Source organism: Phalangium opilio, unplaced genomic scaffold (assembly GCF_054372755.1).
Source record: "Phalangium opilio isolate 3A_F unplaced genomic scaffold, DU_Popi_V2 ptg000011l_1, whole genome shotgun sequence".
Lineage (NCBI taxonomy): Eukaryota > Metazoa > Arthropoda > Arachnida > Opiliones > Phalangiidae > Phalangium > Phalangium opilio.
In genome coordinates, this window is record NW_028324147.1 from 2,073,239 (window position 1) to 2,095,732 (window position 22,494).

At 37.8% G+C, this 22,494-nt stretch overlaps 1 protein-coding gene across 2 annotated transcripts in view; it reads right to left on the reverse strand.

The window, feature by feature from the left end:
- Nucleotides 1–52: 52 nt before the first annotated feature.
- Nucleotides 53–22,494, reverse strand: part of LOC149709810 (uncharacterized) — a 76,129-nt gene continuing 53,687 nt past the window's right edge. The window contains exons 2-13 of one of the 2 annotated variants that reach the window (XM_089857918.1): nt 13,153–13,300; nt 11,581–11,648; nt 10,943–11,023; nt 8,345–8,524; nt 4,988–5,112; nt 4,070–4,184; nt 3,542–3,764; nt 3,217–3,281; nt 2,025–2,105; nt 1,699–1,875; nt 1,201–1,398; nt 53–523 (exon numbers count right to left, since the gene is read on the reverse strand). In XM_089857918.1, the coding sequence (XP_089714044.1) occupies nt 417–523; nt 1,201–1,398; nt 1,699–1,875; nt 2,025–2,105; nt 3,217–3,281; nt 3,542–3,764; nt 4,070–4,184; nt 4,988–5,112; nt 8,345–8,524; nt 10,943–11,023; nt 11,581–11,648; nt 13,153–13,300 (1,568 nt within the window). In that variant the 3' untranslated portion in view covers nt 53–416. Of the gene's footprint in view, nt 1,399–1,698; nt 1,876–2,024; nt 2,106–3,216; nt 3,282–3,541; nt 3,765–4,069; nt 4,185–4,987; nt 5,113–8,344; nt 8,525–10,942; nt 11,024–11,580; nt 11,649–13,152; nt 13,301–22,494 lie in introns of both variants that reach the window. The other variant, XM_089857917.1, reaches the window with a different exon arrangement.

The window sequence follows — 22,494 nt, forward strand, 5'->3', positions numbered from 1 at the left end:
ATTAAATATATATTTCTTTTCCTGAGGATTTGTTTTTTCTTTATCTTTTAGGAGGAGAAGGAGGGGGCAGGAATATGTGTTTGTTTGTTAGTTTATAATTATTTCTTCACTTTTTGGTAAATATAGTTTTTGGCGAAATTTTTTCAGTTTATAATTTCTAAGTCCAAAATAGTTTTCTTGTATTTTTCATTAATTTCAAGTCACAGTTTTTAGTATAGGTTATTGCTCTCACTTTTATCGAGTTCTCTTTTTTAAGTTTTTCTTAATTTTGGTTTTTTATAAGTCGTGGATATGTTCATAGTCTATCACCACGTACGCGTCTAGTTTTTTTTATTTCATAATTTTTTTTTAAATATATTATGTCTGTATTCTGTTTTGGTTTTGGTTTGTTTTTGTGTTTTCTTTCACCATTATTGTCACCGCGTTACTAGAAACACTAAAATCGTCCAAGAACACGTGACGTAAAATGTTAGTAGGGACCGTCGGACGGAAACATTGAAATCGACCAGTTCTTCACACTCGCCTGTTATTAGTTCCGTTTTTGGCCGGTAGATGGTGAAGGAAGAGTCGTGGGTTAGTCAAAAGATGGGGTTAAGGAAGGATTGAAAGAAAAAGTTGTGTTAGTGTTAGTTTTAGTATGAATGTTATAAACCCTACAGGGGATAGGTAAACTGGGTTGATATAGAAACAACGGTGCGAACGAGCCTCTAGTATTTCAAGGTCATTCTAATTTCAATTTCAGAAGTCAGGGGCGTGCTAACGGAAGATGCATTAACAACTAAGTTAATCTAAGCACACTCTTTCTATTAACTCTTGGGCACAATGGTTAAACGCGGATTTTACGCGACTAACCCTTTAAAAATTTACTATCAAAGACACTCTCTGCCATGCTCTGCACGACTAGAGAGAAAATCCAAAAAGGGGTCCATTAAACTGAATATTTCAGCTCGATTGCTCGACAAATGACCATTTACCCCGACTAGGAATATCATAGTCTAGCTATTTGCCGAAACGAGATTTTATAGCCGGGGTGATTAGCCCACTTTGGATTCGAAAATCGATGGCTCTATATATTTGGTTGTCCGGGGACCGGAACTGGCTTTCCGGGCCATTCTTTCTCTCCTCGGTGGCACTCCCCGGAAAAAGGGGGCGCGAGAAACAGTAGACATAAAAATATGAAAAAGGCGTTTAAATTCTCACCCGCCGACGAGATATTGTAGGTGAGATTTCCCGTGATTCCTGGGATCACGGAACGATGGCACGTATCGTGAAGACCCGAGAAGTAAGTGACCTTCTCCGTTAATGAGAAGACCATGCAGTACTTGGATCTCGAGCCTCGCAATTCAGCTATCAAGTAACTGCGGTCGTCTTCGTCCCAGCCTCCTTGGCATCGGAACGCTGACACACACAAAACAATTAGGCTTAGCTCTTAGTTTTATGATTAAATGTCCGATCCAATAAGCTAGATGATTAGGCCTAAGGCTTAACTTCTTTAGAAGGAACTGCAAAAATTAGGCCTAACTATTTTTGAAGCAAGAAGGTAAGGCTTAAATACTTCATAAGAAACTAGAGGTTATTCGGCTTAACCGTAGATCATTTCTAGAACTAATTTAGGCTTAAGTGTTATATGAAGAATCTAGAGTGATGGTACAACATTGCAGACGCCACTCCAGCAACTGTCTAGGCTAGAAAACGTACTTTTCTTCTCTCGGTAAGTGGCACAGGTGGTAAGGAACTCGAGGGTGTCGCGGGTTTGACATCCGACGACCGAGACTTGGCTTCCGCCACGACAGGAACGATAAACCGCGGAGGTTTGGGCCCTGATCCCGTTGGTCAAGGCCAGCGGAGGACATTCGACGGCCCCACTAGACGGAGCTGCGAAATAAATCATTAAGTACGCCGTAATTAATCGAGGGAAAACTTTGCCCGCGTTTATAATGACTTTCGGATTGTTATGGCGGGAAATGAGAAATAGCGGGATTGTTTAAGAGATACGTTTTGTCAAAGTTTCGCAGCTTACGCACTGACTAATGTTAGAAACTGGGCGTGAATCGGGTCGAAGTGGTTGACCTGACAGGCTTCTTGAGGCGTCACTGCCAGATCTCCTGCAACAAACACACGCGACAAAGATACCAACGATTGATCGTTATTAGAATATCCAAACAATTTTACACGTATAAATCAAACATCCCCGACGCAAATATCCCCCCTTCATTCACACGCCTAATCCCCAACCCCAAACCCCATCGCGCATTACAAACAGTCCAAACTTTATAACACGAATACGGTATAACTTAGACAGGCTATAACTCCTTCAAAATTTAACTAATTTAGGCTTAACACGCCATCCAAGACTGATGTCTTCCAACCAACGCAAAAATATCTTATAGCAAACCAATTAAATATGTCTACGGAAAATTGCCTAAATATGCTTAGTTTATGAAACACGTTAATTTACACTTAAATTTCGTTAAGTTTAAATTTTCTAAACCGCTTTTACGTGTTAAGCCTAATTTGAAAAGAGCGCGTGACTATTCTCGCGCCAAATACTTGAAACTTCAATATTGTTGGTAATGTTTGCAACGAAGATCATGATACCGAATGAAGCTAAACTTTCCTTTTTGCCACGTTTCGGCAATTGCAATACATACTAAAATTATATTCCCGCAACTAAACTCAGCGCCCCAACAGAAAGAAAGAAAGAAGAAAAATAAACGATCGATACATTTGTAACGACCCCCCAAAAAAACCAACCGCATTCCCAATAGCATTAGACAAAAGGAAGTTTCCGTTGAGAATGGTAATATAAGAACTTCGATAAAGAAGGACGATGCCAAGAATTGGTAATTTGAGTATGAGAATCAGAAACCAATATTACGAGGAAATATAGTCTTTGAGCAGCTTGGAAGCAACCGGAATATTAAACACGTATTTTCCAAGCCAAACAAATAGTACGGGTTAAGATCATTTACGAAATTTCAAAATATTATAAGATGTAACGAAGTTTCCAACACATCAACGTAATATTGGTTCCCGAAAGCCGATACTCTTTTTAAAAATGAAGTACTAGTCTATATTCAAGTAGCGAAAAAGGCGTAAAAAATGCAGCTAGGAACTCGGACCATCGCTTCTTATAGTAATTTTTTAAGCCTTGGTGATTCTATAGCTACCACGAAAGATATTAAAAGAATAGACGTAAGGCATTTTGCCACCTACCTACTTGTAGCTCGAAGATCTGTCCGTCCCTTCGGTGAAACGTCATACAAACGTAACCAGCGTCGCTACAACATGATGCCAAGCGAAATTGACCGGACGGTAACGAAAAAAAGTGACACGAAACCCATTAGGGACTTACACCGGGGGGCTTGGAGGGGGGGGGGGAAAGAGAGAAACTAGGATGGACCGTGGAAAAATAGAGGCCAGAAAAAGGGAAAGGCAGAAATAATAATTCCGGACACAGGAAGGAATAGTAGCGGCAGGAGGTGAGGAAGTAAAAAAAAATAGGGGGGGGGGGAGAAGAAGGGGTCGGGTTAATCCTCACCATCCGGCAATGCTGTAAGCGACAACCGTAGTAGTATTGACCGCCGAGTAAATCTCCTCGGAACACGTGATCTTAGAGTCCGGAAACTCGCTGCGAGAGTGGACTATCCTCAGCGTAGTGTTTTTGTGTCCGAAGACGAACGACTTCCGACCGTCCAGCGTATGCCACCTGTGAGGTCCCGTGGCCCATGGAGGAAACAAGCATCCGACCATCGGAGGTTTAGCTAGATACGTTAAAGACACAAGTAAAATAATTCTTATCCAAGTTGAAATCTCAATTCCCGTTTTGTCCAGAGCTAAGACCATTAAACACTTTGTTCAATAGTCTTAGTCTATAGAGCTACGTTTTTAAAACCATGTCTTGCATGGAACTTAGAGAAGAAACTATTCACTTATGATTAAAGGAAATGGGGAGAAGAACCACGAACGAAACGAAACGAAACGATTTAATAGTACCGAGTATTAAATAAACAGTTCTTTAAGGCGGAGGGGTATTCCGTGTTCCGAAAAGGATATGAAAGTCACTTACTCATTGTTAGTTGAAGAACCCGGGAACCTTCGTATGGATTTACCAAACCGTCGCAGGTTGAATCCGCCGAATGTGACACTTGAAAACCACGGTACTCCCCCAAGTTTTCGTAAACCTACAGTAAAGGCATTAAAATAATTAAACTAACTTCGATTAAGTTTAAGCCAAATTCAACCGCGTGACATTAACATTTTTTTAAATGCGCGCAATTTCAAAATTCATAACGCATCTTCATAGCACGTGACTTTACGAATAGTTACCGCGCCAAATTATTGAATTCAAAATAACCAAGGCTTAACGAATATTTAAATTTATATGCTAGTGGTTGTTGTATTTGTACAAGTTCGAATCAAGAACAACTAGAAGACCATATATAAACAATAACGAAGTAAAACAAACACCGAAATAATTAAACTCGCAAAGATGGTATACCCGAAACTTCAAAAGACGCCCTGGTAATTTAGCTACGTCGCCTTTCTAAAGTTCATTTTCTGAAATTAGCCCGGGTCAAATATAAGCATAAGTTTATAAGATATGTTCCTTCCATAAGTATGAAGACACTATTTATACTTCGTAATGCTAGAGACTTACAGCTCGAGGTAGTTCGAGAACGACGGAAGCGAGAATTGAATGACTACACTAGGTGGTTAATTTTGCAGGACTTCCTATTTAGTCTGCATTACTAAGCCTTTGACAGCAGTACCTCACCAGGCGTATTCGCTTTACCTCGAATCTATGACCTACCTCACTCACTTCATGACAAGCTCCAGTTTCTAAGTTACCAGTGACAAACTTACGGGGAACATATCTTAGATGAACTTATGGTATAAGGTAGTTTGGAGTATAAAGGGGAATCTATACGTAAAGTCATTTCCTCTTTTAATACGGGTACGTGAGCGCGATAGAATGAATACTTACAAAGCACCTATAGTGATCTTCCTCTTTAAATTGCCTATGAGCCTTACGTTGATTGGATACTAGCTTGCCGACCAAGTAATGAGTCGATCCTTCCTTCCACGTGGCCATGCACGTTAATTCCTCCACTGCATCGCCCCGAAATGAGATCAAATTAAAAACAACAACAAAAAAATTTAATAAAGAAAAAAAATGCTATTAATTAAATTAAGAAAGAAGGGTTCCACGAAGTTAAACCCACACGAAAATAAGGTACAGGAATTTATTTTAATCATCACTTGAATATTGAGAGCATTAATGAGAATCTAGTGTTTTTTATCGATTCTTCTACTAATTAAAAGATCAATTTGCATTGTGAAACCTTTACAATGTAAAATTAGTTTGTGATTTCATAGATAATTTGAAATTTGCACCTCCCACCAATAGCGTAACGCCCTACCTTCTCGTATACAAACACTCTACATAAATTCATTTCAATATTCTTGAATCAATTCGATAAATTCTTGGCACACGCGCAAGAGAAAGATGTTATGGCTTTATTAATTTTAAAACCGGCAACAAAGAAAAAACGTGATTGAAATAAGACAAAATTAAAAATAATCAAGTAAATGAAAAAGTTTTTTCCTTAATTAAAGGCCAGCTAGGGAGAAAGAGAAAGAAGGAATTCCTTTTTCTTTTTTTCCTTTATTTAATGAGCTGCGTCTAGACAATCAACCTCCGAACGGCATTTGCTCATTTTCAAATTAGACTAATTAAGCTAGTTACGCTCGGGAGATGGCCTGAATATATACGTTAAACATGTAGAATATTCTAGCCTCGCATTAAACATTTGCTTTCTTGGAACTTCCCTAATTATCATCGTGCTGTGAGGAGAGAGAGCAACAGCGAGAGAGAGAGAAAGGGGGGAGGGAGAGAACGAGCTTAATAGGATTCCCCCATATACCAAGTTCCGGTTGCTTAAAATATCCCTTGGAACTTTGAGATTATAATTGTTTATGGGGAACCGTACACAAGCTTGACAGTTCAACTAGACTATAAATTCAGATACGATTAAAATCGTGAAAACTTGAGTAATATCTTTGTCGATACAAAATTTGACTCAGAATCAATTTAAGCCTACAGATTTGTCAGTTAAAATCACACGATAAGCCTTGGCCCACGCTCAAATTTATATATTTTAAAAATTAGGCTTAGCAATGTTTTCCTTCCACGTGTTTTACCGCGAGGTTCAAACTAAACAACGAACTAAGCTCCCATCACAAAGTAAACATTAACGAATTATGATTAAGTATTTAAGTTAAGTCTGAAGAAGGCTTAACCGCAATATTGCGCCTGCCACGGGAAGGTAAAGTACCTACCTACAATGTAAATACGCGTAGAATAACAAGTGCCTAATTTCTTTTCCATTCATTCATTCATTAAAACACTTCTCAATACAAGCAGGCAGCTTTACATAATGTAATTTCCCACCATGAACCGTGATATTACGTCGTCTGCAAAACTAACTAATTAAGAGGTTCAGGAAACCGAACTCTCATTCCCCAAATAATATTCCACGAAGCCAACCCCACGCACCTTTAATTATCTCGCTCTTAATTTCCTTACCAATATTTGAGTAGCGAATGAGAATGTATTCTTTACATACACGCGTTGGTGCCAACCGAAGACGAGAAAACAAGCTTTCATTACAACAAGAACACTTCACCTAATAATAATCTAATAAAAATAAAATTATACTAATAATCATTCAGATTTGCTCATCTTCTCTCATTCTTTTCCACCTCTAGAGAATCATACTTATCTTTTGAAAAGAAATGAGTTTCTAGAGCCAAGTACCTTTTTCTCTCACGAATTGCCACCCCCATCAAATGAAATGGGATGAAGGGATAGAAACACACGTCATACAGCAAAGAAGATATTATTAACTCGTGCAGTGAATTTAGGGGAATTTTTTTTTTTGCACGGATACCTTTAAGCAATGACATTGATAACCTTGAAATTATTTAATTTCTGATAAAATACCCTAGTATTTCAAGGTCCCCTTGCAAACCTAGCTTTAAGTTCTGAAATTAAACTTAGAATGACCTTGATAAACTAGAAAAATTTTTAACTGTAACCTTTGCTGGTGTATCGACAAAGCTAGTACCCAGTTTTATAGACCATTTTATTAATTCATTTCTGAGAAGCAGACAGCACAGGGGCTGGTGAGGTCACCTTCTTGGCGCCAGGGAGAATAACCTAAGAGGGCGACCCCCCCCCCGCCTGTGTTAGCTTCCCTTGCAAGTAATTTATGGAATAGTCTATAGGGTTTATAACATCCATGAGAATAGCGATAAGTACAGCTAGTACATATTTTTTTCTTCTTCAGGAAGTCCCTTATTGTTTGCGGCAAGACAGTACATGGACTCAATTCCTTTTACTATATTTTCTCTCTCTCTCTCTTTGAGAGAACGATCCTTAGTTTTGGGGAATGGGTCGAAGGGGTTAGCTCGGGGAATAGCTCCTTAATAACGTCATTAATTTGCTGAAGAAAAATTGTTTTTTGGTCGACTCTTCTTCGGCAGAATAAATGGCAAAGAGAACTTTCCTCTCTCTCCTTTTGCTCTTTACGCAATCATAATCGTAGTCGTTAAGTCCCGAAAAAGGAAGATTTCCTTACTCCTTTTTCCTTAATTCCCGATTCCTTTTTTCTTTCCCGGGGAAACTGCATCATGGTTTCAACCCAAGCAAGACCCCGGCAGCCGTTTTCTTCAGGCCACGTGCATTTACTTAAATTACCATCCCTGCACAAACTCACCTCGTTAAGAGAATTACGCAAAATGAAAACATTGCAAAGGCTTAGTTAGCTATATACATGTTAGGAGAGAATTAGGCTTAGTTCCCACTTGTAACTATAGTTACGAGGAGAAACACGAGGAGACGCGACGCGAGTGTGGAAGGGTTTGATTTTCGGCGAATTTTCTTCCTATTTAATTAGACTCAATTTTCCAAGATTTTTATGGGAGAATTCCAATTAAGATTTAAATTTCAAATTAAGGTCATTTTAAATTAGGTTTTCCCATTATAAAATTCCGGGAAACGATATTTGAGACGAGTTTTTAACTAGTTACTTTGGAGCTGGATTTTCTTAGAAGGTAGATTTTTGTTTAAAATGAGTAAGATAATATTAAATATCTTGCTAAATTAAAGTTTGTTCCCAAAGGGTTTCTAAAACCATCCATATTTATCGATTTATACCAACTGGTTCTGCCAGACCAGAAGTCGTTCTACGACCAATAACTTTTAAAGCCTCGAAACAATTAAAACTCTTAGCTTGGACTCTTAAATGAGTACTTAAACCGTATTTGATTGTGTACTTACCGCTGCTTTCGGTTCCCAAGACATCGGCGCAAGCTTGAAAGCGTAGTACTAAGCGACTATCATCGGTGCAGGTGTCAATGGAGGACAAAGGATATTGACATTCGCCCTGACCTCCTAGTCCTCGACTGTACGTAAATGTGAAAGGACCTCGAAAAGGACAAGTCACTGGTGGGCCCTTAACTGTGCCGATAAAGAAAAAAAAAGAAATTGGAGAAATAAGAAGAGAGAAATGATGAAATAATTCATTTGCCAATATTACGTTATCCTAAAAGCGATTTAAGGACAAATTAATTTACATAAGGACTGTGCAGTTACTTTGGACACTTCTTGGTTACATTTTAGGAATATTATTATGGATTAACTTAGTAGATCTGGACCTCATTATTCATTCTCTGCAAAAGTCTGCGATCGAAGGGTTAGTCTTTTAAAAGACATTAGCGGGTGTGTAAAAATACGTCATAGGCACGTGACCAAGGAAAGGCGTGGTTGAAAGAAACTTAATCTGTTTTATTTCGCAAAAATAAGTACCACTTCAGGGAATTGGCGATGAAATCTCGCGATAAACATTGAAGTCCTCAGAGAGGTGTCCAGTCTCACTCCACGTGGAGTCTTTGTATCTTGGCGTCACGTGGTGCCTGTGACGTACCCACCCACGTGACGTCCCGATGTCTCTTTTACACTTCTTTATTTAATTAAGAAGATGATACTAAATCATTTCTTTAAATCAATCCAATCTTAACGATACTGTTTATTGTTTATTAACACTTTCGTAAACCGAATCGTGAACCTTCCGGATTACTTTTTGTCTTAGTAAAAGCAAAAGGAGATGATCCAAAGGACATAGCTTTCCAGCCTAGGAATGAGGGTAATGTGTGTCAGGTTTTCTCTAACGAACGTCTCATCTCGAGTGTTCCTAAAACGTGATATCCCAAGGCTAGGCCGAATGTATTTACTGTAGAGTAAATGGTAGTTGAACACCCAAAGTTTTTCTCTACTAACATTTTTTCTCGGCGCAAACTAACATCAGCCGCGGAAAGCTGGGTCTCGCTAAAGAAATTCCACCCCCCTTAAAAAATGTACGAAACTTAAATTTTTCGATGGGAGGTTGGGTCCGCTTGTGATGAGCTTTTCGGCCAATAGAGAGACGTAGATCCGCTCGCGTAGATCTAAGGCGATCGGAGTTTACGTTATGGCGGAGCAAGTTAGGTGTAAATGTATTAATTTAGAAATGGATAAAAGGCTCTCAAAATAAACTCGGAGTATTTCCGCGCCAGAAAAATATAATTCCGTCGGCTTTCTCTAAAAACGTTTGCACACCACACGCCATAAAAAACGCAAACACAGTGCACTTGGATGAACCCTCCATGCTTGAACTTACTCGATAAAAAAATTAACCCCGCCTGTTTTACTTCACTCTCCACCGCTGTGGAGCGCTGCTTCAAAAGCTCGTTTTCGGTCGTGGCCGATATTTTAGAAATTTTATCTCTTCATTCACGCGAGCTCCGTTGGAAACTTTAAAAAGCTTAACGTCAGAACTTTCAGACACAGAGGCTACGGCAAAAAATCTTACATAGGAACTTGGTGTAAGATTATTCTACTTGTGGTAAAAGCCATTTAAGATCTGCCGACTCTTTTGCCAACTTCCTTAGGAAGTTTTGGGTATAGGCAACCCTTTGGGGGCTTTGACGAGATATCGCTTTTGCTTTCACGACAAAGAGAATGATCGTCATTTGGAAACGGTATTCTCTTAATGCGTTTTAACATAGAAAAGTACATAAAAGACTGTTTTCGTACCACCCTTCCTCTCCACCAACCCCTTCAACCTTCCCTACGGCTCAGAACAAACAAGGACTTTGTCAAGAAGGACTTAAGGGAAATGACGACTCTTCTAAAATTGTTTGTTTGCTCTACGACAATTTTCTCAAAAGTCTCCTAGCGATTCGCGTTATTCCTTGTTGTCTTTGTTTTAAAATTTAAAAACACGATTCAGGAAAACCAATATAAGTTTGAGGCACAAGACAGCCAGAGGTCGATAAATTTGTGATATGTACTTTGGAAAGATTGGTGCAGTCTTTTTAAAATTAAACTTTCCCAGGTTTGCCCTAACTATTTCCTGGACTTTAAATCCTTTTTTTTTTTTTAAGAAAAACATGTTGACAACACACATAATGTAACGCGCAAGGCTGCATGCAGGAACACGTGGTTAATTTTGATCGCAACCCAAGAATTTTGCTCCACCTACCTAATATCAAATTCCCTGATCTGATTAAAATTCTGATCATAGAATTAATTTTGATGAAAAACACGCTTTGTTTCGAGTATATTTTCCAGTAGACTAAACCCAATGCAAAAAGGATTAACCAGAAAAAAAACTACCGAATTTTCATGCATTCCTAACACTTGAATGAACTTAAGCCTTTGTAAACGGGTTCAAAAAAATCTCTTATACTGAAAATACCTTAAGGTATATAAAAAAATACCCCTAAATCTAGTACATAGATAGACAATGGAGGAACCGTCTAGCGTGTAATATGAGAACCAGGAAAAAAAGGAACAAAAAAGATGGAAAGAAAATCTAAAAACAAAAGAGCAACTGACCTCTAAATAATGAATATAGCTGGGCGTCTACGTGTAACGCCGAACAAGCCTCTTGCAAATTGCTATACTCGTCGCAGTATGCTGCAAGAAAAAACACAAACAACGGATAGTGAGCCCAAAATACAAAAAAAAAGAGTAAATCTTCAGTTGGGCGAGCAAGCCTCGAGAAAATTGGCGAGTAGGGAATCGCCAAAATAAGGATAGAGATTTACCAACTGTTCCACCAGTCAGAATTTGCTCAAAACAAAGAAGTTAGGCTTAGCTTTGTTTACTCTAACTCCCGGATGACCAGGAGTGACGTCATCCGTACTATTTGCTCAGAGATAAAACATTAAGGGGTCGTGACCTTTCTGGAAAGGTACGAGTACAAGTATCGAAGAAATATTATCATAGATTGCTTCGTATCCTGATTTTTTTTATTATTAAACTGTTAATTTAGTTTAGGAGAAAAAACCAAGGCTTAGTGATAATTAGACTACCGAACAAATCAAAACCAAGAAATTTATTTAATTGCGGTTTTCCAAAGGCTGTTGCGTGGATATTAAGTGAAGGCTTGTTAAGATACTTGACGTATTGAGGAAATTCCGACTTGACGGGTTACGAGGGAAAACAATGACGTATAAGGGTGGCTAACTTACTTTCTCTGTACTGTAGAACATTGGGATGTTTTTCGTATATCACAACACAGCGGACGCAAGCTTCACGTCTAGAAATAAAAGAAGAAAAAAAAGAGAGGTAGAAGATAGGGTTAGAGAATGATTGAATGTTCTGATAAAGCTCAGTCAGTGTCCTCCCTAAAAAAGTCAAGGGTCTCAACAGCTCTGACTACCCTAATATAAACCTTAAGAATGGATTGAGGTATGAGAACCTTCAACCTTAGCCAAAGCGAGACAGAAAGTGATGAATATACTTCAGGTGTATTGTAATGGACTTCTGATTAGATAATATAAAGATTATAACTTTTGACGAAATCATGACTATTAAACAAATTTAATGTTTTAAAATATAAATTCTTAAATTCCCTGACTTTAACGGGTTTCCCTGATCCTTGATATTCCCTATTACGACTAGTTAATTTGATTTAAAAATAAAACATCGAAGCTTCAATAAAAACCATAAATTAATTGGAATACTAAATTCACGAGTCCCGAGGATGTTATTAAAAATTCCATTCTTCTCAAATTAACCAAAAATTTCCCACAAAAAAAAATTAGAACCAAGTTCTAATTAATCTTGACTTGCGGGGAAGTTGACTGATTTCTAGAGGAAAGTAAAAATTCTGGGAAAGTTCTCCTTCGCGAAAACCCTGGGAGCTACGAAATATAAGGGATTACAAAATTTTCCCTAAGCCTCTTAACCATTGCGCGGACACTGCATAGGTGAGTGTCAATTTTTAAAACAAAATCAGGTGTGTGGTTACTCGAAGAAATGTTTTGGGTATAGCTCGATCCTTATTGGAAATAGACGTCAGTAGCTATAGGTGCAGCTTGCTCCCTAACCATTTATACCAAATAACTATGATTAAGGTACACCAAAGGACGTAGGTTGAGAAAATGTGAATGCCAGGGGGCGTACGTCAAGAGTTTCAGAGGGAAAAGGCGGGATACAAGGTAGCCAACCGAACCCCGACTCAAGAAAGTTATTAAGTTAAGAGTGTGAGTGGAAGGTTGATTTTTCTCGCCCTTGTACCTTTCCCTTCACGAGACTTCATTGGAATTAAGGACAAGGAGAACTGATACAGTTGCACACTGGAGTTGAAGTAAATGAATTGTGCACTGAACCTTTATGCAGTGACCACTTCTTTCTTCAAAAGGAAATTGAAATACAGATCCTAATTATTACGTCCGCATAACGATTTCAAAAACTATCCGAATAATATTTCTTTCCACTACAGGTTAATTAATATCCTCCTTGTACTTACGTAACCGCGTGCGATTGCCATATGAAAGGAAAGGGGTAAGTAAGTAAGGTGGCGGGATATGTCTAGCGGCGTCGAGTGTCTTATTCGTATGCCAGTATGTCCAGAGTAAATCGGTAGCGGTACAACAGTAGTTAGTTGAAATAAGTCTGACGGACTGGGACCCACCGTGCCCCAGGGGGGATGAGTTGGGCGCGTTTGGGAAATGAAGGAAGTGGAGGAGTGTGACGACGTCAAAGGCAAAGAAAATACGGGGGTTGTGTCAGGGGGGTCTCTTTTGACGCCAACTAACCTGTCTTCGATGAGGAAAAGGTTTCCCTCGAAGGCGACGCAGCTTCCCTTGAAGGAGAAGGAATCCCCCTCGATTCGGATGGGCGGATGCACACCCTTCTGATACCATACACCGGTCCAGCGGCTCGGGAAACGACACCCCATCGACCCTGCAAACGAGACAACACTCACTCAAGATTATTTTGCCGACGACAATGTACGTCCTCATTCGGAATAGACTCAAATCGCGACAAGAATATCTTCAATTATTCCCATTCTAATCTTGGAATAATTATTATCTGAATTTTTACGAGAATTCCCGGACCAATTTTAATTTCAAATGTAATTGTACTTAAAGTCGGAAAATTATCAAGCCGATATGATATTCCCTGATTCTTTTAAATAAAATTACAAGTTTAAAATTAGAGTTTTATTTTTCTTTATTTCCAAATACTGTATTAGTCAGACTTTTTTTTATAAAGCTATTCTATTCAACTTTAGGAAAAAATATGCCTATGGGAAAAGCTCGCATTTAGGGGTAAAACATCCTATGTATTTTCAACCAGCCCCTGTAGAAATGTTTATCACGTATTACTTTAGTGTTATGAAAGAAGCCACCAACCAGGGGCAAGAAGCAACTTTTCATTTAAAATCGTATTTTCTTTTTCAATTGTAACTTTCCGTTGCATATTTATGGTAGAATTGAATTAATTCACGTATCCTGAGAGGCTCTATTTGGTGTTCCCACCTTCTCAATATCACTATTCTTCCTTTATAGCGTATAACATAGCGCTCGCTGCTAATTCGTCGATCCTTTCCCACACGCCCTTTCTAAGGCCTCGATCCAATCTCTCCGTATACATTTACCGTCTCTCGGAAGAAATTACCCCTTTGTAGTTACGAATGAAAGGGGAAGAATTTATACAACAAGGTTTCGGTTTACTCTTTGTCAAGGTTACGTATTAATAAATAGTCATTTCTTAATTAACAGTTGTTGAAAGATGTTATTAATTATAGTCCCCCGTCATATTAGAGATAGTTATCTGCTGTTTTTTTTTAAGTTTTGACTTCAGAGTTGAGACACCCTCCCAAACTACTTCAAAAACGTTTGATCATGCCATCATCCTGTTTCAACTCCATAATTAATTCTCGTTGTTTTATGATATTCACTCTATTATAACAATCAAAGAACTCCAAAAATTTGACAAATTTCTTTTAAAGAGAAGATGTAGTGAAACTATCCACACCAAAAATAAGTTCCTTACACTTAAGCCCGACATTTCTCTACCCCGTTTAGGAAAAAAATAAAAAAAGGGGGGATGAGAAAATCAAGTTTATCTATGTACACTCCATAGGCATCTCAGATTTCTAACAAATTTCCTATCTAGGCCCTAGTCTGTCCAATTCCCAAATGACAATAGAGTTAGAGGTAGAGTTACCTACCATGGATTTTTATAAACTTAGCCTTCAACTCTATCGTGTCTTTTACATTGAACAAACGGATGGTACAGCGCCGGGGACGATATTCTTGTTATAGGATTTTAGGGAGCTTTAGGAGTCTGTCTTTGGATATCCCAAAGTTCTTTCTTTAATGAAATTTTTGGACCATTTTATCTCTCTCGGGAAATCCGGTTTTCTCTAGAATTGGGTCGGATATTGTATTTTTTTGGGTGGTAGAAAGGTTTAAGGAGGGGGGGAAGGCATACGCAGAGGCGAGGACTTATTATTATAAGCCTCAAATTTTAGGTGACGCTTTTCCTTCCGTTGCTTTAGTTTGCTTTTGGTCTTTCTTAGAATGTCAGCGTGTGCTATTATTATTATTAAATTATACCTAGTAAAGTAGTAAACCAGTTGAAACTGGTTTTTTAACGTTGTAATCTTGCACGTGAGGTTTTTACTTTCACGAGACATTTTCACGCGCGTTATGGGACACCATAGCCCACTCGATGCGCATGTTCAATAGGATAAAGAGACGCTACCCCGTCTTGCAACTTCTGCTAATTTAACAGCATCACTCGCTCTAACAAAGGTCTGTAGGTATTATTTTTCTTTATCAGCTAAAGGCAAGGGTGAGGGAGGAGGGACAGTTTCATTTTTGCCTAAACGTGGAGTTTTTTGGCCATAATGGATTTATTAAATAATCTAGAAAGGGGGCGTGAGCGTTTCTTTTTTTCGTTTTATGAAAGTATTCCGTGACGTAACGCAATGAAGGTCTATAAATATAAAAGAGTAGGCTTACTTAGAGTGAATGAAAAACAAACTATGACTGGAGCCGAAAGTCCCGGAAAATTCCGTGAGTGGATAAGGGTTGATAACCGATTAATAAGCATTCCTATACTCGCAATGTGGCCCACGAAATTCTCAGGGTTTTATAAAAGAGGGAGTAACGAAACGTTTTGTTGAGTTAGCTTCCGTATAATGCCAACTACTATTTTTTTTGCTAACGTCGACTTCCATTTCAGGGGCCTAATTTGACCTATTTTTGGTAGACATAAAACGTTAAGACCAACTACATAATTTTTATTTCTAAGACTCGTTGGAACGTAAAATGAGAAATTGTATAAATCATGCCATGGAATTTATAGGCCTAATTTCCTAGAGTAGACCAGATTTTTTAGGCCTATTTCCTTTAGCTGTATTGTTATATAAATTCAGAGATGTAACCTCAAGTATTGTAAACATTACTGTTCAAGAGAGAGTAGCACCATTTGTTACAAACTTATTTATAAGCAAAGATGTTCCCGCTAGCTTCTCCGTTCGTTTTCAGGGCAGATTAGCATTCTTATCTCTCTGTTACAGTCCCTGGTTCTGTCAGTACGTTAGCAAACAGGGTCGTTTCACCAACAGCCCCTTTAAATCAGGGACTAACAACTGTACACTTCTCTACAGTATGGTTTAGCTATTTCAGACCAAAAATTCTCCACGCATTGTAGTTGATTTACCCAGGGCTACAATTGGGAAGTGTAGTATTTATCTTCATTTGAAATGCAATTACATTTATTTCGTTAAACTAACATTTTCATAAAGAACAAACACCCAAACAAAGATTGGAAAAACCCTCTCCGAAATATACAAGATTTATTATGTTTCATACCAGTATCATAGTAGGAAACTACTAAATCTTAGTGGAATAATACTAGGCTAGGTATACCCCATGGAAGCAATAACTAGCTAGGCCATCCTTTCTTTAGTCTGATGGAATGAGCATCTCGCTACATTATTTTCTTAATCCGTAATTATTTAACAGATTGTAACGATAGATTTGGACAAGACAAGAAAGGTGGAAAAATAAAGAATGACCCGAACTGAAATAGAATTGAGGCAAACAATAGAAGAATGAAATAAGACTATCTCGGAGAGACAGAGAATGCGCTCTCCCGTATATACCAGAATAGAAGCCCTAAGCCTCTTTTGAGAAAATACAATAGCTAAGAAATATAGTCTCGGTCCTAGTTTCATCACGAATCAAACAAGGCGGCTCTGTACTCGATATAAGATTGGGTTTCGCTTTTTCAATCGACTTTCCAAAACTCAAAAAATCTGGAGCAACAAATTAAGAACGGATTGATTTTTGATTGTTTCGGGGAAATAATTTTTACTCCCCTCCCCTATGACCTTCAAATGGAGGTTATATTCCGAAATTAAATTTAGAACGACCTTGATGTACTAATAATAATCCTAAACATCCCCAATAATGCTGGTTGTTTTTGTATCGAGAAAGAGCCCTTATAACTCAATTTTCCATATCGCTTATAGGTCGAGCTATAAGCCTATTGTTGAAAGGCTTCTGATTGGTTAAGCGGTTCTCTGACGTTTATTGAGCTCCCTTCATCGGACGTACGATAATTAGGTATACACAGGCGTCCCATCAAGGAAGCTGTATGGATAATACCATAAGTTTATAAGATACGTTTATAAGATAAGTATGACATTACCCATATAAGTTCGTAATGCTAGAGACTTACATCTCGAACTAGTTCGAGAACGACAAGCGGGAATTGAATTGGTTAATTCCTATTTAGTCTGCATTACTAAGCCTTTGACAGCGCCTCAGGCCTACCTCGTTTTACCTAGAATCTATGACCTACCTCATTCAATTCATGACAAGCACCAGTTTCTAAGTTACCAGAGATAAACAAACTTATGGAACATATCTTATGAACTTATGATAATACCATTACAGTATCATTATTATACGAAACTAAAACGCAAGTTCCACGTTGAAGGACATTTTTTCCCCTCGAGGCTCGTTTGGTAGGTGGCGTGGGTTGGCTTTGTCTCTATAACTGGGACTTCAGGCGCCTAAAGAGAAAGTGTGAGGAGACTTAAAGAGAAGAGAAGACGATGCTTTTGGGTTGGTTATACGTATGACGTCTATTATAGTTTCTGGTGGAACAAACTGCTTACGCGGCGCGAGCCAGCTACAAAATGCTTCTAAGTATTTATGGCGCGTCTAATCCCGGTGCCCAATAAATGTCTTTCGCCTCTTTCATCTATCAAGGCTTACCGGCCAAGCTCCAGCGCCACGCAGCCACCGTACCATACCCAAAGATATTAAACAAATAATATTAACATAAGGAAACAACACGGAAGTTACGGGACCAAATACTTAATTCCAGGAAGTAAATAATTCCTTCTAAAATTTATACCCGCAGCCCAAAAGGAAACAAACAGAGTTCTTCAGGAACTTAAAAGTATCCTGATTTCTTTACGTTATTTTCGTTATTACTCTGTTGAGTTACACCGTCTGCTATTAGATATTTTCACTAGTGATTTTCCCTGACCCTTTTCTTTGGGAGGGTAAAAGTTTTGAATGCTAATAATATAATTTGTTATAAACAAAGACCCATTTTTAAAGACTCAGATGTTTCCATATTTTCTCTGGCCTCTGGCAACGTTTCCCATAAGTTGTACCGCGCATTCCATTGTCTCCATGGTTCATTATTTGTCTTTGTCTTAGTCCTCATCTCAGTCTTAAGAAAAGGGATATGGCTGTTTTCGCTTGACTTCCAATATTTCGGGTTAAATCTTGTCTAGAGACTCTACAATCCATAGAAGCTAAAACCATCCACCTTCCCCCTCTAAAGTTTCTGTTGTCTTCTCGGCTTCTACGCCTGGTCGCGTCCTTTCCAAAAACGTACGGCCAACTAAGGCCACCACCACTCTATATACTTATTATATGACGGCCGACTCCGAGAGAATCTCTAAAGTTCCATAAACCCGACTTTGTATATACGCACTTTCGCGCCTTCAAAGGGGTTGTGTTTACATTTCAAGATTGAATCAACAATTCAGTCAAACCGTAAGGTTAGGCCTCAATTAGGCTTAACTTTTAAGCTATTTCAAATGATTTTCTCATAACAGTACTTCCTTAATAAGATCACGGATTAAACGTATAAAATTTATTATCAATTAGGCTTAACTCATGAGTAAATTCGAATCTTCTCTAAGCCTAACCCTAATTCTGTAAATTGTAGCTCAATCACGTCTTAGAGAAATTTAAACCCTGTCATCACCATAGAGTTAGGCCCGAATTAGTTAAGCCTAATTTTCTACGTCAGGTCAAACCTACAATTACAAACACGTAACGTAATCCCCGGGGCAGATCACCAACCAAACTAGGAAAAGGTACCGGAAATTTTTGATCAAATGTAAACCAACCCTTAACAAAACAGAAAAAAAACCCTTTGAAACACCCTTGGGTCTTGAAATTCCGAGTTCTATCCCCTTTCCGTTGGATAGTTTCGGACGGTCGTTAAGACTTGGTTCTTTTTTCGGACGATACTGTTACAAAGGCTTAACGGGATAGTATGGCGATACTTTTGAAGCTTAAGATGCCATATACCCTAAAAATACAACCAGGATTATTTTGAAATGGGAAATTGGATGAAGAATTAAATCCCTGTATTTATTTTTTCTCTAAACTTCTATAACTTCTCTAGCTTCTTTTGTGGTACGAAAGTTATCATTCTGTCTTTCTAAGTGGGTCTCATCTAGTTTATTTTTTATATATAACAATTGTTACAATTTTATACTCGCGACCCAAGCTTAATATAATCCACTATCCTACATTCGTTCCAAGAACACTTTTTGTCAGATTAAATTTCTTCTCGAGAGTCTGACTGAACAACTTGACACCTGAGTTTTTAGAAACCCTAAGCCTCGGCTTTTGTTATTGTAATTTCATTGTTTTTTTTTGTATGCCGATACATTCTACGAATTGAGCTGATCGATTGAAACCTTATCTAAAAATAACTCGGATTATATTACAAAAAAATCTGAGAATCACTAGAGTTGTTTTCGCTATGAAAATAATCACGAGCGAAATGGTTCAGTGAATTTAAATAGAAATTGTCTGATATTCTTTTTACGATGAAAACACGATGTGAATTCTAAATTGAATATTCATAATTTATTAGATTTTTATGGTGGCTATGGAATATTAAGTTCTTTAAATGAATTATGGGTAATTTTTTGTCAATAAACAAGTAAATATAGGAAGAAATTATGGAAAACAGTATAGAAAAACTCATCACGAATTTTCTAATCATTCAAGAGACTTGTTGGGAAATAAGAACATTATTTAGCAGAGTCTCGAATAAACCATAGAATTCAATTTGGTCTTCAACCAACCTTAGGTTGAAAATAATTATAGAAAAATATAAATTTCTATGGCGTTTTACAGACTCTACTAAGAAAATTATAACCTTGATTGAAAGCTTACCCATATTTCTAACTTCACATAACGTTTAATAGAGTTTAAAATAATTATAACAAAATATAAATTTCTATGGCTTTTTACAGACTCTACTAAGAAAAATTAAAATATTGATTGAAACTAAAGTTTACCCATATTTCTGACTTTACATAACGTTTAATGGGGTTTTAAGGCAACATACCGTTAAGCTAAAGAGGTGTTAAACTAATCAACCACAAAAGGCGAGGAAAGCGAGCAGGGGTACGTCAAATTCAGATCTCCTTCCCTCACCGGTATCTAATTCACTGTAACAAAATATCCCTTTTATGTCACGAAAGCGCACGCGTTGAAAGAAAAACTCGCCAAAATAAAAAACCCAACCTCAACGTAACGCGTCTTCTTGGCTTGCCGCACGAGGGGCTTTTTTAATTAATGATATAATATTCCCCTACTATACGAGATGGAGAAAATCAAATAAAAAAAAATTCCAGCCAAGTTATATATAGGCCTATATAGGGAGAGTTTTTTTAAGGTCCCATCGAAAACAGATGTTGAGGTTCTTAGACTTTTTAAGAGCAAAAATATGTCTAACAGCTGCGTTGAAAAAATAATAAGAACGAAAAAACTAAGGGTCTGAGAAATTCTTGAGCTATGTTTTGCACTAAATACCTAATACGAATTTGTACTGAGATGATGTCTACACAAATGTTATATATTTATTTATAGACATTAATATATTTTGATATAATGTTATCCATGATTTTCTCAAGGCCCATAATATCAGACATTTTTTATTTCTAAATATAATGATTATAGAACTTATAACTTAATATCTAATAGTGTTATCTTCCCTTTAATGCGGTCGAAAATTCATATTGAAGTCTTTAAGATTATCATCAAAGATGTAAAATAATTATTTACTTCATATTCCCTTTGCCTTTGCCAATAAGACTGATGTGTTTCTATGAGATTGACTTTTCCGGGAAAGTCCGGAATAGGGCGGGGATGGGGTTTAGTTTCACCTCCGAAATTACCTGGGACTACTTTTCCCTTACGCGTTTTATTACGTAGTAACATTCCGCCGCGGTTTAGTGCCTACTGTCAATTAAAGATGGAATATTAAATAGATTTAAGAAAGGCGGTACTATAGCGGGTTTAATGTAGCGAGAGCGAGGTTCTCGTGCAGTTATGTACATGCGTCAAAATGGTATTTTCCGAATGGAAATCAATGAGTCTGGATCAAACGAGAGCTATAGCTTCGATATATAATCTTGTTCTCCAATACGCCCACCTCCTCTATTGGCAAACTAATATATATATACCCAGAACGTCAAAGGACAATCGTAATGTCCGAGCCACAAATAAAATTTTGGAGAACTTTCTTTATTTTAATCAAGAAGTGATATCTAGTTTATTAGGGAGAAGGTATAAATTCGCGCCACATTTCTAGCTTTATCTCCAGTCCAAATTAACGTATAGTAGGTCCGGAGTTAATCCCCGCCTCTAAATTACAACCAGCATCGATCTCATTGGTTCTTGAAAACTCACGTCAGCGCGACGCGAATGAGTACGAAAATTACAGTCATATTTTCCGACTGAGGAGAGGCGAAATAGCCCGGCGGCCTCCTTTTACGTCCCCCCCCCTTGTATTTTGAAAGGGGGACTGCAGGACTATGGCGCGGCGCGAATACTTAGGCATCTTATACCTTCTCCCTAATAAACTAGATATCCCTTCTTGTTTTAATCAAACTGAACTGAACTCAAATATAGGCCGAACTTAAGAATCATAGTACCTTAAGTTGCAAAGTGTTTTACTAATTATTTTAATAATTCAACCATTGATTCTAATTAACGGTTAAAATTTGAACTGAGCAGTGAGAGAACAAAGGGTTAAAGAGTGAGTATCTATTTATCCGAAACACCCTGTATAATTAGATCATAGATTGGGATTATTTCAGCATAACCCTAAAAAAATTGGCCATGGGCCCATGGAAGGCACGAAAGGGTTAAATAACATTCCATTTCTATCACAACCCTTTCAAAGAATAGAACCTGCATCTACCAAAGGTCAATAAGTTTTCTGTGGAAGAAAAGAAAGACAAAACGACAAGGAAAAAAGAAAGAAAAAACTCTCCAAGATCACGATCGTGTGTACACCTAATGAAAAAAGCTATATGGAGAGCTCTATGCATGCTATCGTTAGAATCCGATACGTTTCGTTCCCGGTTGCGTTTATATAACAATTGAAATCCAGTGGAGCGCCTTGCAGCCAGCAACCCAGTCAAGGATGGTCAATGACCACGAAGAATAACCATACCGTGCAAAGGCTTAGCCTCTTCCCAGGAAATGCCTTTATTTAGTAAAATAAGCTAGTAAGAAAGGATAGAGGATAAAAACACCATAACAATATCCAGGGTTCGTAATAAATTTACCATTACCAGTTTTAAGGAATTGTTATAATCAATTTCCATGTGTGTCGTGAAAAATCTAAAACAGATCTACATGACTCTAAACTGAATTGAAGTACTGACAAAATGGATAAACTTCGGTTATGTTCGGCTTGTAATTTAACTATCAACAATTTTCATTGATTTCGACAAATAATTACGTTTGTTCCTTACGTTTTGTTCTAAACCAAATTCATCTCGTTTCCCACGTTTGTACGAA